The sequence below is a fragment of the Oncorhynchus clarkii genome, unplaced genomic scaffold (genome assembly GCF_045791955.1).
Source record: "Oncorhynchus clarkii lewisi isolate Uvic-CL-2024 unplaced genomic scaffold, UVic_Ocla_1.0 unplaced_contig_7609_pilon_pilon, whole genome shotgun sequence".
Lineage (NCBI taxonomy): Eukaryota > Metazoa > Chordata > Actinopteri > Salmoniformes > Salmonidae > Oncorhynchus > Oncorhynchus clarkii.
In genome coordinates, this window is record NW_027260977.1 from 72,501 (window position 1) to 88,973 (window position 16,473).

At 44.2% G+C, this 16,473-nt stretch overlaps 1 protein-coding gene across 3 annotated transcripts in view; it reads left to right on the forward strand.

Annotated features, from left to right (window-relative positions):
- LOC139402764 (solute carrier family 2, facilitated glucose transporter member 12-like) overlaps positions 1-15,353 on the forward strand; it is a 46,797-nt gene extending 31,444 nt beyond the window's left edge. For all 3 annotated transcript variants that reach the window (XM_071146683.1, XM_071146681.1, XM_071146682.1), the window contains exons 4-6: positions 6,638-6,760; positions 13,366-13,498; positions 13,942-15,353. In XM_071146683.1, coding sequence (XP_071002784.1) covers positions 6,638-6,760; positions 13,366-13,498; positions 13,942-14,050 — 365 coding nt within the window. In that variant the 3' untranslated portion in view covers positions 14,051-15,353. The remainder of the gene's footprint in view (positions 1-6,637; positions 6,761-13,365; positions 13,499-13,941) is intronic.
- Positions 15,354-16,473: the final 1,120 nt, after the last annotated feature.

The following is a 16,473-nucleotide window of genomic DNA, read 5'->3' on the forward strand; positions in this document are numbered from 1 at the left end:
TAGAGCCTGTTATAGAGCCTGCTATAGAGCCTGCTGTAGAGCCTGTTGTAGAGTCTGCTGTAGAGCCTGTTGTAGAGCCTGTTGTAGAGCCTGTTATAGAGCCTGCTATAAATCAAATCAAATTTATTTATATAGCCCTTCGTTCATCAGCTGATATCTCAAAGTGCTGTACAGAAACACAGCCTAAAACCCCAAACAGCAAGCAATGCAGGTGTAGAAGCACGGTGGCTAGGAAAAACTCCCTAGGAAGGCCAAAACCTAGGAAGAAACCTAGAGAGGAACCAGGCTATGTGGGGTGGCCAGTCCTCTTCTGGCTGTGCCGGGTGGAGATTATAACAGAACATGGCCAAGATGTTCAAATGTTCATAAATGACCAGCATGGTCTAATAATAATAAGGCAGAACTGTTGAAACTGGAGCAGCAGCACGGTAAGGTGGTCTGGGGACAGCAAGGAGTCATCATGTCAGGTAGTCCTGGGGCATGGTCCTAGGGCTCAGGTCAGTTGAAACTGGAGCAGCAGCATGGCCAGGTGGACTGGGGACAGCAAGGAGTCATCATGTCAGGTAGTCCTGGGGCATGGTCCTAGGGCTCAGGTCCTCCGAGAGAGAGAAAGAAGGAGAGAAGGAGAGAATTAGAGAACGCACACTTAGATTCACACAGGACACCGAATAAGACAGGAGAAGTACTCCAGATACAGTGCCTTGCGAAAGTATTCGGCCCCCTTGAACTTTGCGACCTATTGCCACATTTCAGGCTTCAAACATAAAGATATAAAACTGTATTTTTTTGTGAAGAATCAACAACAAGTGGGACACAATCATGAAGTGGAACGACATTTATTGGATATTTCAAACTTTTTTAACCTGTTGCGACGACCAAACCCGGATCCGGGATTCTATTTACAGACCTAAGCTCATTACCATAACGCAACGTTAACTATTCATGAAAATCGCAAATGAAATGAAATAAATATGCTATCTCTCAAGCTTAGCCTTTTGTTAACAACACTGTCATCTCAGATTTTCAAAATATGCTTTTCAATCATTTGTGTAACAGTAGCTAGCTAGCGTAGCATTTAGCGTTAGCATTTAGCAGGCAACTATCACAAAAACAAGTAAAGCCTTCAAATAAAATAACTTACCTTTGAAGAACTTCTGATGTTTTCAATGAGGAGACTCTCAGTTAGATAGCAGATGCTCAGTTTTTCCAAAAAGATTCTTTGTGTATTAGAAATAGCTCCGTTTTGTACATCACATTTGGCTACCAAAAAAAAAAAAAAAAAAACGAAAATTCAGCCCTCAAAACGCGAACTTTTTTCCAAATTAACTCCATAATATCGACTGAAACATGGCAAACGTGGTTTAGAATCAATCCTCAAGGTGTTTTTCCACATATCTCTTCAATGATATATCCTTCCTGGAAGCCTGGTTTCTCCTTGCTCTCAAATGGAAAAATAATTGCACCTGGCTTTACGCTCCAATTTCGACGCAGGGACACCAGGCGGACACTTGGAAAATGTAGTCTCTTATGGTCAATCTTCCAATGATATGCCTACAAATACGTCACAATGCTGCTAACGCCTTGGGAGAACGACAGAAAGTGTAGGCTCATTCCTTGCGCAATCACAGCCATATAAGGAGACAATGGAAAACAGAGCTTCAGAAATCTGCTCATTTCCTGGTTCACGCATCATCTTGGTTTCGCCTGTAGAATGAGTTCTGGGGCACTTACAGACAATATCTTTGCAGATTCTGAAACTTCAGAGTGTTTTCTTTCAAAAACTGTCAAGAATATGCATAGTCGAGCATCTTTTCGTGACAAAATATTGCGCTTAAAACGGGAACGTTTTTTATCCAAAAATGAAATAGCGCCCCTAGAGATCAAAGAGGTTAACAAATCAAAAACTGAAAAATTGGGCGTGCAAAATTATTCAGCCCCTTTACTTTCAGTGCAGCAAACTCTCTCCAGAAGTTCAGTGAGGGTCTCTGAATGATCCAATGTTGACCTAAATGACTAATGATGATAAATACAATCCACCTGTGTGTAATCAAGTCTCCGTATAAATGCACCTGCACTGTGATAGTCTCAGAGGTCCGTTAAAAGCGCAGAGAGCATCATGAAGAACAAGGAACACACCAGGCAGGTCCGAGATACTGTTGTGAAGAAGTTTAAAGCCGGATTTGGATACAAAAAGATTTCCCAAGCTTTAAACATCCCAAGGAGCACTGTGCAAGCGATAATATTGAAATGGAAGGAGTATCAGACCACTGCAAATCTACCAAGACCTGGCTGTCCCTCTAAACTTTCAGCTCATACAAGGAGAAGACTGATCAGAGATGCAGCCAAGAGGCCCATGATCACTCTGGATGAACTGCAGAGATCTACAGCTGAGGTGGGAGACTCTTTCCATAGGACAACAATCAGTCGTATATTGCACACATCTGGCCTTTATGGAAGAGTGGCAAGAAGAAAGCCATTTCTTAAAGATATCCATAAAAAGTGTCGGTTAAAGTTTGCCACAAGCCACCTGGGAGACACACCAAACATGTGGAAGAAGGTGCTCTGGTCAGATGAAACCAAAATTGAACTTTTTGGCAACAATGCAAAACGTTATGTTTGGCGTAAAAGCAACACAGCTCATCACCCTGAACACACCATCCCCACTGTCAAACATGGTGGTGGCAGCATCATGGTTTGGGCCTGCTTTTCTTCAGCAGGGACAGGGAAGATGGTTAAAATTGATGGGAAGATGGATGGAGCCAAATACAGGACCATTCTGGAAGAAAACCTGATGGAGTCTGCAAAAGACCTGAGACTGGGACGGAGATTTGTCTTCCAACAAGACAATGATCCAAAACATAAAGCAAAATCTACAATGGAATGGTTCAAAAATAAACATATCCAGGTGTTAGAATGGCCAAGTCAAAGTCCAGACCTGAATCCAATCGAGAATCTGTGGAAAGAACTGAAAACTGCTGTTCACAAATGCTCTCCATCCAACCTCACTGAGCTCGAGCTGTTTTGCAAGGAGGAATGGGAAAAAATGTCAGTCTCTCGATGTGCAAAACTGATAGAGACATACCCCAAGCGACTTACAGCTGTAATCGCAGCAAAAGGTGGCGCTACAAAGTATTAACTTAAGGGGGCTGAATAATTTTGCACGCCCTATTTTTCAGTTTTTGATTTGTTAAAAAAGGTTGAAATATCCAATAAATGTCGTTCCACTTCATGATTGTGTCCCACTTGTTGTTGATTCTTCACAAAAAAATACAGTTTTATATCTTTATGTTTGAAGCCTGAAATGTGGCAAAAGGTCGCAAAGTTCAAGGGGGCCGAATACTTTCGCAAGGCACTGTATAACAAACTGACCCTAGCCCCCCCGACACATAAACTACTGCAGCATAAATACTGGAGGCTGAGACAGGAGGGGTCAGGAGACACTGTGGCCCCATCCGAGGACACCCCCGGACAGGGCCAAACAGGAAGGATATAACCCCACCCACTTTGCCAAAGCACAGCCCCCACACCACTAGAGGGATATCTTCAACCACCAACTTACCATCCTGAGACAAGGCTGAGTATAGCCCACAAAGACCTCCGCCACTCCACAACCAAAGAGGGGGGGGGGCGGCACCAACCCAGACAGGATGACCACATCAGTGAATCAACCCACTCAGGTGACGCACCCCCTCCAGGGACGGCATGAGAGAGCCCCATTAAGCCAGTGACTCAGCCCCTGTAATAGGGTTAGAGGCAGAGAATCCCAGTGGAAAGAGGGGAACCGGCCAGGCAGAGACAGCAAGGGCGGTTCGTTGCTCCAGAGCCTTTCCGTTCACCTTCCCACTCCTGGGCCAGACTACACTCAATCATATGACCCACTGAAGAGATGAGTCTTCAGTAAAGACTTAAAGGTTGAGACCGAGTTTGCGTCTCTGACATGGGTAGGCAGACCGTTCCATAAAAATTGAGCTCTATAGGAGAAAGCCCTGCCTCCAGCCGTTTGCTTAGAAATTCTAGGGACAATTAGGAGGCCTGCGTCTTGTGACCGTAGCGTACGTGTAGGTATGTACAGCAGGACCAAATCAGAGAGATAGGTAGGAGCAAGCCCATGTAATGCTTTGTAGGTTAGCAGTAAAACCTTGAAATCAGCCCTTGCTTTGACAGGAAGCCAGTGTAGAGAGGCTAGCACTGGAGTAATATGATCAAATCTTTTGGTTCTAGTCAGGATTCTAGCAGCCGTATTTAGCACTAACTGAAGTTTATTTAATGCTTTATCCGGGTCGCCGGAAAGTAGAGCATTGCAGTAGTCTAACCTAGAAGTGACAAAAGCATGGATTCATTTTTCTGCATCATTTTTGGACAGAACGTTTCTGATTTTTGCAATGTTACGTAGATGGAAAAAAGCTGTCCTTGATACAGTCTTGATATGTTCTTCAAAAGAGAGATCAGGGTCCAGAGTAACACCGAGGTCCTTCACAGTTTTATTTGAGACGACTGTACAACCATTAAGATTAATTGTCAGATTCAACAGAAGATCTCTTTGTTTCTTGGGACCTAGAACAAGCATATCTGTTTTGTCCGAGTTTAAAAGTAGAAAGTTTGCAGCCATCCACTTCCTTATGTCTGAAACACATGCTTCTAGCAAGGGCAATTTTGGGGCTTCACCATGTTTCATTGAAATGTACAGCTGTGTGTCATCTGCATAGCAGTGAAAGTTAACATTATGTTTTCGAATAACATCCCCAAGAGGTAAAATATATAGTGAAAACAATAGTGGTCCTAAAACGGAACCTTGAGGAACACCGAAATTTACAATTGATTTGTCAGAGGACAAACCATTCACAGAGACAAACTGATATCTTTCCAACAGATAAGATCTAAACCAGGCCAGAACTTGTCCGTGTAGACCAATTTGGGTTTCCAATCTCTCCAAAAGAATGTGGTGATCGATGGTATCAAAAGCAGCACTAAGGTCTAGGAGCACGATGACAGATGCAGAGCCTCGGTCCGATGCCATTAAATTGTCATTTACCACCTTCACAAGTGCCGTCTCAGTGCTATGATGGGGTCTAAAACCAGACTGAAGCATTTCGTATACATTGTTTGTCTTCAGGAAGGCAGTGAGTTGCGCGCAACAACCTTTTCTAAAAATTTTGAGAGGAATGGAAGATTCGATATAGGCCGATAGTTTTTTATATTTTCTGGGTCAAGGTTTGGCTTTTTCAAGAGAGGCTTTATTACTGCCACTTTTAGTGAGTTTGGTACACATCCGGTGGATAGAGAGCCGTTTATTATGTTCAACATAGGAGGGCCAAGCACAGGAAGCAGCTCTTTCAGTAGTTTAGTTGGAATAGGGTCCAGTATGCAGCTTGAAGGTTTAGAGGCCATGATTATTTTCATCATTGTGTCAAGAGATATAGTACTAAAACACTTGAGAGAGTGAGTATAGAGCCTGCTGTAGAGCCTGTTATAGAGCCTGCTATAGGGCCTGCTATAGGGCCTGCTATAGGGCCTGCATTAGAGCCTGCTATAGGGCATGCTATAGGGCCTGCATTAGAGCCTGTTATAGAGCCTGCTATAGGGCCTGCATTAGAGCCTGTTATAGAGCCTGCTATAGGGCCTGCTATAGGGCCTGCTATAGGGCCTGCTATAGGGCCTGCATTAGAGCCTGCTATAGGGCCTGCTATATGGCCTGCATTAGAGCCTGTTATAGAGCCTGCTATAGGGCCTGCATTAGAGCCTGCTGTAGAGCCTGCTATAGGGCCTGCATTAGAGTCTGTTATAGAGCCTGCTATAGGGCCTGCTATAGGGCCTGCATTAGAGCCTGTTATAGAGCCTGCTATAGAGCCTGCTGTAGAGCCTGTTATACAGCCTGCTATAGAGCCTGTTATAGAGCCTGTTGTAGAGCCTGTTGCAGAGCCTGCATTAGAGCCTGTTATAGAGCCTGTTATAGAGCCTGTTATAGAGCCTGTTATAGAGCCTGCTGTAGAGCCTGTTATACAGCCTGCTATAGAGCCTACATTAGAGCCTGTTGTAGAGCCTGTTGCAGAGCCTGCATTAGAGCCTGTTATAGAGCCTGTTATAGGGCCTGTTATAGAGCCTGCTATAGAGCCTGTTATACAGCCTGCTATAGAGCCTACATTAGAGCCTGCTATAGAGCCTACATTAGAGCCTGCTATAGAGCCTGCTGTAGAGCCTGTTATACAGCCTGCTATAGAGCCTACATTAGAGCCTGTTATACAGCCTGTTATAGAGCCTACATTAGAGCCTGCTATAGAGCCTGTTATAGAGCCTACATTAGAGCCTGCTATAGAGCCTACATTAGAGCCTGCTGTAGAGCCTGCTATAGAGCCTGCTATAGGGCCTGCATTAGAGCCTGCTATAGAGCCTGCTGTAGAGCCTGCTATAGAGCCTACATTAGAGCCTGCTATAGAGCCTGCTGTAGAGCCTGTTATACAGCCTGCTATAGAGCCTACATTAGAGCCTGCTATAGAGCCTGCTGTAGAGCCTGCATTAGAGCCTGCTATAGGGCCTGCATTAGAGCCTGCTATAGAGCCTGCTGTCATAACTGTATGTGTCACATTCCCTTCGAGATGTTTCTAATACATTGGTCTGTGTGTGTGTGTGTGTGTTCCAGTGGTGTATGTGGTGCTGAGTGAGATCTTCCCTACAGGGGTCAGAGGTAAAGCCGTGTCTGTCGTGTCGGCTGTCAACTGGGCCACCAACCTCCTCATGTCCATGACCTTCCTCTCTGCCACAGGTACAGTACAGCTGAGGTACAGTACAGCTGAGGTGCAGTACAGCTGAGGTACAGTACAGCTGAGGTACAGTACAGCTGAGGTACAGTACAGCTGAGGTACAGTACAGCTGAGGTGTGGTCGAACACAATCAGTCGTATGGAATCACTGAGTAATTCGCCGTCTTACTAAAATACTCCAAGCTTCATAACGATAAGGTTAACGAGTGGACACTCCTAAAACGGAATTCAATCAATGGACGCTGATTCTGGTTTACATCACGGACCGCCAAGCAGCCTTGTAGTTGTCTAGTCTGTGTTTTATAAAATGGGAAATAAGCATACAACACAATTTATAACAAGGAAATTAGCAACTCGTTCTCATTGTGAGAAATAAGGTAGGCCACTTGATTTCAACATGTGAACAAAGTGGACAGGCCAGCGTGCTGTTCCAACAGTGGGAGACAGACAGAAGGGCGTCTTCATGTTCTATCTTGTTAGATCCAAGTTAGGAAAACTTGAAACATGAAGATTAGCTGGCTACTCACTAGCATGTGGGCTTGGTTAATAACAGGGTTAGGGTTAATAGCAGGGTTCTGGTTAATAGCAGGGTTCTGGTTAATAACAGGGTTAGGGTTAATAGCAGGGTTCTGGTTAATAGCAGGGTTCTGGTTAATAGCAGGGTTCTGGTTAATAACAGGGTTCTGGTTAATAACAGGGTTCTGGTTAATAACAGGGTTAGGGTTAATAGCAGGGTTCTGGTTAATAGCATGGTTCTGGTTAATAGCATGGTTCTGGTTAATAGCAGGGTTCTGGTTAATAGCAGGGTTCTGGTTAATAGCAGGGTTCTGGTTAGGGTTAGGGTTAGGGTTAATAGCAGGGTTCTGGTTAATAGCAGGGTTCTGGTTAATAACAGGGTTAGGGTTAATAGCAGGGTTCTGGTTAATAGCAGGGTTCTGGTTAATAGCAGGGTTCTGGTTAATAACAGGGTTCTGGTTAATAACAGGGTTAGGGTTAATAGCAGGGTTCTGGTTAATAGCATGGTTCTGGTTAATAGCATGGTTCTGGTTAATAGCAGGGTTCTGGTTAATAGCAGGGTTCTGGTTAATAGCAGGGTTCTGGTTAGGGTTAGGGTTAGGGTTAATAGCAGGGTTCTGGTTAATAGCAGGGTTCTGGTTAATAACAGGGTTCTGGTTAATAGCAGGGTTCTGGTTAATAACAGGGTTCTGGTTAATAGCAGGGTTCTGGTTAATAACAGGGTTCTGGTTAATAGCAGGGTTCTGGTTAATAGCAAGGTTCTGGTTAATAGCAGGGTTCTGGTTAATAGCAGGGTTCTGGTTAATAGCAAGGTTCTGGTTAATAGCAGGGTTCTGGTTAATAGCAGGGTTCTGGTTAATAGCATGGTTCTGGTTAATAACAGGGTTCTGGTTAATAGCAAGGTTCTGGTTAATAGCAGGGTTCTGGTTAATAGCAGGGTTCTGGTTAATAACAGGGTTCTGGTTAATAGCATGGTTCTGGTTAATAGCAGGGTTCTGGTTAATAGCAGGGTTCTGGTTAATAGCAGGGTTCTGGTTAATAGCAGGGTTCTGGTTAATAGCATGGTTCTGGTTAATAACAGGGTTCTGGTTAATAGCAGGGTTCTGGTTAATAGCAGGGTTCTGGTTAATAACAGGGTTCTGGTTAATAACAGGGTTCTGGTTAATAGCAGGGTTCTGGTTAATAACAGGGTTCTGGTTAATAGCAGGGTTCTGGTTAATAACAGGGTTCTGGTTAATAGCAGGGTTCTGGTTAATAGCAGGGTTCTGGTTAATAACAGGGTTCTGGTTAATAGCAGGGTTCTGGTTAATAGCAGGTTTCTGGTTAATAGCAGGGTTCTGGTTAATAGCAGGGTTCTGGTTAATAACAGGGTTCTGGTTAATAGCAGGGTTCTGGTTAATAGCAGGGTTCTGGTTAATAACAGGGTTCTGGTTAATAGCAGGGTTCTGGTTAATAGCAGGGTTCTGGTTAATAACAGGGTTCTGGTTAATAGCAGGGTTCTGGTTAATAGCAGGGTTCTGGTTAATAACAGGGTTCTGGTTAACAGTGAAGAGGCGACTCAGGGACGATGGCCTTCTAGGCAGAGTTGCAAAGAAAGAGCCATCTCTCAGACTAGCCAATAAAAAGAAAAGATTAAGAACACAGACACTGGACAGAGTCGCCTCTTCACTGTTGACGTTGAGACTGGACAGAGGAACTCTGCCTAGAAGGCCAGCATCCCGGAGTCACCTCTTCACTGTTGACGTTGAGACTGGTGTTTTGTGGGTACTATTTAATGAAGCTGCCAGTTGAGGACTTGTGAGGCGTCTGTTTCTCAAACTAGACACCCTAATGTACTTGTCCTCTTGCTCAGTTGTGCACCAGAGCCTCCCACTCCTCTTTCTATTCTGGTTAGAGCCAGTTTGTGCTGTTCTGTGAAGGGAGTAGTACACAGCGTTGTACGAGAATAGACTGACGAGTTTCAGAAGAAAGTTCTTTGTTTCTGGCCATGTTGAGCCTGTAATCGAACCCACAAATGCTGATGCTCCAGGTACTCAACTAGTCTAAAGAAGGCCAGTTGCATTCCTTCTTTAATCAGGACAACAGTTTTCATAACATAATTGCAAAGGGGTTTTCTAATGATCAATTAGCCTTTTAAAATGATAAACTTGTATTAGCTAACACAATGTGCCATTGGAACACAGAAGTGATGGTTGCTGATAATGGGCCTCTATACACCTATGTAGATATTCCATAAATTCTGCCGTTTCCAGCTACAATAGTCATTTACAACATTAACAATGTCTACACTGTATTTCTGATCAATTTGATGTTATTTTAATGGACAAGAAATGTGCTTTTCTTTCAAAAACAAGGACATTTCTCTTAGTGACCCCAAACTTTTGAACAGTATTGTGTGTATATATGTATAAATAAATACAGTACACACTAGGGCTGCCTCCCATTGATATTACACACTAGGGCTGCCTCCCATTGATATTACACACTAGGGCTGCCTCCCATTGATATTACACACTAGGGCTGCCTCCCATTGATATTACACACTAGGGCTGACTCCCATTGATATTACACACTAGGGCTGACTCCCATTGATATTACACACTAGGGCTGACTCCCATTGATATTACACACTAGGGCTGCCTCCCATTGATATTACACACTAGGGCTGCCTCCCATTGATATTACACACTAGGGCTGCCTCCCATTGATATTACACACTAGGGCTGCCTCCCATTGATATTACACACTAGGGCTGCCTCCCATTGATATTACACACTAGGGCTGCCTCCCATTGATATTACACACTAGGGCTGCCTCCCATTGATATTACACACTAGGGCTGCCTCCCATTGATATTACACACTAGGGCTGCCTCCCATTGATATTACACACTAGGGCTGCCTCCCATTGATATTACACACTAGGGCTGCCTCCCATTGATATTACACACTAGGGCTGCCTCCCATTGATATTACACACTAGGGCTGCCTCCCATTGATATTACACACTAGGGCTGACTCCCATTGATATTACACACTAGGGCTGCCTCCCATTGATATTACACACTAGGGCTGCCTCCCATTGATATTACACACTAGGGCTGCCTCCCATTGATATTACACACTAGGGCTGCCTCCCATTGATATTACACACTAGGGCTGCCTCCCATTGATATTACACACTAGGGCTGCCTCCCATTGATATTACACACTAGGGCTGACTCCCATTGATATTACACACTAGGGCTGCCTCCCATTGATATTACACACTAGGGCTGCCTCCCAGGGCTCTATATCGGATGGTATTTTGAACCGGGGCTTAGTTTTCATCTTGTCATGTCTAACTAGACTAGTTCAGCAGGTTAATCAAACCAACTAGGCAGAGCGGCAGTCAGCTAGAGTCTTCACTCTGGTTTTTCTAGACCAGGGCAGTCCAACCCTCTTCCTGGAGATCTACTGTCCTGTGGGTTTTCAGTCCAACCCTCTTCCTGGAGATCTACTGTCCTGTGGGTTTTCAGTCCAACCCTCTTCCTGGAGATCTACTGTCCTGTGGGTTTTCAGTCCAACCCTCTTCCTGGAGATCTACTGTCCTGTGGGTTTTCAGTCCAACCCTCTTCCTGGAGATCTACTGTCCTGTGGGTTTTCAGTCCAACCCTCTTCCTGGAGATCTACTGTCCTGTGGGTTTTCAGTCCAACCCTCTTCCTGGAGATCTACTGTCCTGTGGGTTTTCAGTCCAACCCTATTCCTGGAGATCTACTGTCCAGTGGGTTTTTTTTATATTATTAAATTGACCCCAACCCTGACTATTACGCTGACACTTATACTGAAAAAATAAAATAACAGTTCATATGAGGACATCTTGTCAATTTAAATAAACGCATTAGGCCCTAATCTACGGATTTCACTTGAACGTGGCTCAGTATATAAATATATGTGTTTGTTGGTCACAGATACCTTTTTTTTTTTTAAAGGTAGGAGTTGTGGATCAGAAAACCAGTCAGTATGTGGTGTGGCATACCATTTACCTCAAGCAGCACGACACATCTCCTTCGCACAGAGTTGATCAGTCTGTTGATCCTCAAATCAAATCTTACCGGTCACATACACTTATTTGGATTGTGTTCTCAGCTCCAACAGTGTAGTCGTATCTAACAATTCACCACAATACACACACATCTAAAAGTAAAAGAACGTAATTAAGAAATATAGAAATATTAAGACGAGCAAATGTCGGAGTCCAGAGTATATATATATATATATGTGATGGGATGAATACACATTATGACAGCATGTGCATAGTATATATAGTATATCTGTAGAATACGTAGGATATAATAGTATACAGTGCCTTCAGAAAGTATTCAGACCCCTTGACTTTTTCCACATTTTGTTACGTTACAGCCTTATTCTAAAAATGTATGAATTAAAACATTTCCCTCATCAATCTACGAACAATACCCCATAATGACATCCCAATACCCCATAATGACATCCCAATACCCCATAATGACATGACAATACCCCATAATGACATCCCAATACCCCATAATGACATGACAATACCTCATAATGACATCACAATACCCCATAATGACATCACAATACCCCATAATGACATCCCAATACCCCATAATGACATCACAATACCCCATAATGACATCCCAATACCCCATAATGACATCACAATACCCCATAATGACATCACAATACCCCATAATGACATCACAATACCCCATAATGACATCACAATACCCCATAATGACATCACAATACCCCATAATGACATCACAATACCCCATAATATTAAAGCGAAGAAAAAAAACAGTTTTTCAAATGTATTAAAAATAAAAGACAGAAATACTTATTTACATTAGTATTTAGTATCCCTTTACTATGAGATTCGAAATTGAGCTCAGGTGCATCTTGTTTCCATTGATCATCCTTGAGATGTTTCTACAACTTGATTGGAGTCCACTTGTGGTAAATTCAATTGATTGGACATGATTTTTGGAAAGGCACACACCTGTCTATATGAGGTCCTACAGTTGACAGGTGCATGTCAGAGCAAAAACCAAGCCATGAGGTCGAAGGAATTGTCCGTAGAGCTCCGAGACAGGATTGTGTCGAGGCACAGATCTGGGGAAGGATACCAACACGTGAACTCAGACTGGGGTAAAGGTTCACCTTCCAACAGGACAACAACCCTAAGCACACAGCCAAGACAGTGCAGGAGTGGCTTTGGGACAAGTCTCTGAATGTCCTTGAGTGGCCCAGCCAGAGCCTGGACTTGAACCCAATCGAACATCTCTGGAGAGACCTGAAAATAGCTGTGCAGCGACGCTCCCCATCAAACCTGACAGAGCTTGAGCGGATCTGCAGAGAAGAATGGGAGAAGCTCCCCAAATACAGGTGTGCCAAGCTTGTAGCGTCATACCAAAGAAGACTTGAGGCTGTAATCGCTGCCAAAGGTGCTTCGGCAAAGTACTGAGTAAAGGGTATTGTGTGTAGATTGATGAGGAGAAAAAATCTATTCAATCAATTTTACAATAAGGCTGTAACCTAACAAAATGTAGAAAAAGTCAAGGCACTGTATAGGTGTGACATTTATTATGGTCCCCCTGCTGAGTAGATGTGGAGGCGTGTAATGTTTGTTACTTCCTTCCTGTAGAGAGGATGACGAGGTGTGACATTTATTATGGTCCCCCTGCTGAGTAGATGTGGAGGCGTGTAATGTTTGTTACTTCCTTCCTGTAGAGAGGATGACGAGGTGTGACATTTATTATGGTTCCCCTGCTGAGTAGATGTGGAGGCGTGTAATGTTTGTTACTTCCTTCCTGTAGAGAGGATGACGAGGTGTGACATTTATTATGGTCCCCCTGCTGAGTAGATGTGGAGGCGTGTAATGTTTGTTACTTCCTTCCTGTAGAGAGGATGACGAGGTGTGACATTTATTATGGTCCCCCTGCTGAGTAGATGTGGAGGCGTGTAATGTTTGTTACTTCCTTCCTGTAGAGAGGATGACAAGGTGTGACATTTATTATGGTCCCCCTGCTGAGTAGATGTGGTGTTTAACATTTATTATCCCCCTGCAGAGAGGATTGGTGTTCCCAACGTGATGTTCCTGTACGCCACCATTAGCTTCATCCTGCTGGTCTTCGTCATCCTCTTCATCCCAGAGACTCAGGGACGCACACTGGAACAGATCTCTAAAGAACTGGCCAAGAAGTAAACCCCCACACACACCAGGGCCCATAGGGATTAGGAAAACAGTCAAAGATCTTTAGTCACCACCCAGAACATCTACCTAGTTCCTAGACGTACATCCCTGTTAGTTCAAGAGTTCTAGTGTAAGAAGTGGTTTGACTTGGTCAATATTGGTCAAGACAACCTCTGCTAGCTCTATACTCATATATCTCTCTCCTTCTTCTCCTCTTCTCTTTCTCTCTACCTCTCTCTTGCTCTCTGTCTCTTAATGCATCTCTCTCTCTCTCTCTCTCTCTCTCTCTCTCTACCTCTCTACCTTTCTTGCACTCTCTCTCTCTACCTCTCTCTTGCTCTCTGTCTCTTAATACATCTCTCTCTCTCTACCTCTCTCTTGCTTTCTGTCTCTATCTCTCTCTCTACCTCTCTCTCTTGCTTTCTGTCTCTACCTCTCTCTCCTCACCTAGAAAGCAGCTGAAGGTGAGGTTCTGGCGTCGAGTGCAACCCCAGGAGACTCTGTTCACCATTCACAGGACCCCTGAACTCTCAACTCTGAACCCTCACCCTCTCACCTAGCTGTCCACAGCAGAGGGACGAAGATCTGGGAGGAGAGAGGAAATGCGAGAAATGGAGAGGAGGGAGGCCAAGAAAGGAGGAGGAGAGAGGAAATGGAGAGGAGGGAGGCCGAGAAAGGAGGAGGAGAGAGGAAATGGAGAGGAGGGAGGCCGAGAAAGGAGGAGGAGAGAGGTAGAAGAGGGAGGCCGAGAAAGGAGGAGGAGAGAGGAAATGGAGAGGAGGGAGGCCGAGAAAGGAGGAGGAGAGAGGTAGAAGAGGGAGGCCGAGAAAGGAGGAGGAGAGAGGTAGAAGAGGAGGAGGAGAGAGGTAGAAGAGGGATGATAGAAGGAGAACAACCATATGACTATGAGATCAGTTTATTCTCCCTCCCTCCCTCGCTCCCTCCCTCGCTCCCTCCTTCCTTCCCTCCCTCCCTCCCTCGCTCCCTTCCTCCTTCCCTCCCCCCTATTGAGAGAGCAACCCTGAGGCTCAGATGGAACTCTGACCTCTGAGATCTGTCTGTCCTCTGGATTGCTCACCTGTTTGTAACACTTTCTACTGTTTTCAAACAGAATACACAGGATTTTATCTTGGGGGGGGGGGGAGAAGCAATTTTCTGTATGACCCCGAATGTATTCAAACAGGGACTGTTTCAAGTTAGGGATGTGTTAAACAATAGACGTGTTAATGAATTTACCGTGGGGGAAAAACACCTCCATTCATCCCAGTTTGATATTGGGACACATGGTCTCGAGCTGGGTCAAAATGTGTCCAATTATATACCATGTATTTGACCCACTACCACTTTCACACACCTTTACAAGAAAGAAGCTAACAAAATGTATCAAATAAGGGCTTTTGTCTCTGTGTAAATGGGGTTTAAGGTGCTGTTTCCACTGGTATTCAGACCCCTTGACTTTTTCCACATTTTGTTTGGTTACAGCCTTATTCTGAAATTGATTAAATTGTTTTTTTTCCCTCTCTCATCAATCTATGCACAATACGCCATAATGACATCACAATACCCCATAATGACATCACAATACCCCATAATGACATCACAATACCCCATAATGACATCACAATACCCCATAATGACATCACAATACCCAATAATGACAAAGCAAAAAAAAAAATGTAATAAAAAATAAATTATATTAAATTTACATACAGTACCAGTCAAAAGTATGGACACTACTCATTCAAGGGTTTTTCTTTATTTGTACTATTTTCTACATTGTAGAATAATAGTGAAGACATCAACACTATGAAATAACACATATGGAATCATATAGTAAAAATAAAAGTGTTAAACAAATCAAAACAATATTTTATATTTGAGATTCTTGAAAGTAGCCACCCTTTGCCTTGATGACAGCTTTGCACAGTCTTAAATGAGTAGGTGACTAGTACTGTAAGTATTCAGACACTTCACTCAGTACTTTGTTGAAGCACCTTTGGCAGTGAAAACAGCCTCGAGTCTTCTTGGGTGTGATGCTACAAGCTCGGCACACCTGTATTTGGGGAGTTTCTCCCATTCTTCTCTGCAAAACCTCTTAAGCTCTGTCAGGTTGGATGGGGAGTGTTGCTGCACAGCTATTTTCAGGTCTCTCCAGAGATGTTCGATCAGGTTTCAGTCCGGCCTCTGGCTGGGCCAACTCAAAGACACTCAGAGACTTGTTCCGCAGCCACTCCTGTGTTGTCTTTGATGCTTAGGGTCGTTGTCCTGTTGGAAGGTGAACCTTAACCCCACTCTGAGGTCCTGAGAGCTCTGGAGCAGGTTTTCATCAAGGATCTCTCTGTGCTTTGCTCCGTTCATCTTTGTCTCGATCTGGCTGGTGTGTTTACGGACATATTCAATCTCTCCCTGTCCCAGTCTGCTGTCCCCACATGCTTCAAGATGGCCACCATTGTTCCTGGACCCAAAGATAACTGAATTTAATGACTATTTTCCCATAACACTCACCTCCACCTTAACTGACACCCTAGACCCATTTCAATTTGCATACCGCCCCAATAGATCCACAGCCTTCACACTGCACACTGCCCTATCCCATCTGGACAAGAGGGATACCTATGTAAGAATAATGTTCATTGACTACAGCTCAGCATTCAACACCATAGTGCCCTCCTAACTCATCATTAAGCTCGAGGCCTTGGGTATGAACCCCGCCCTGTGCAACTGGGTCCTGGACTTCCTGACGGCCGCCCCCAGATGGTGAAAGTAGGAAACAACACCTCCTCTTTGCTGATCCTCAACACAGGGGCCCTACTCCTGTACTCCTTGTTCCCCCATGACTGCGTGGCCATGCAGGCTCCAACTCAATCAACAAGTTTGCAGACGACACAACAGTAGTGGGCTTGATCACCAACAACGATGAGACGGCCTACAGAGGAGGAGATGATTGTGGACTTCAGGAAACAGCAGAGGAAGCACCCCCCTA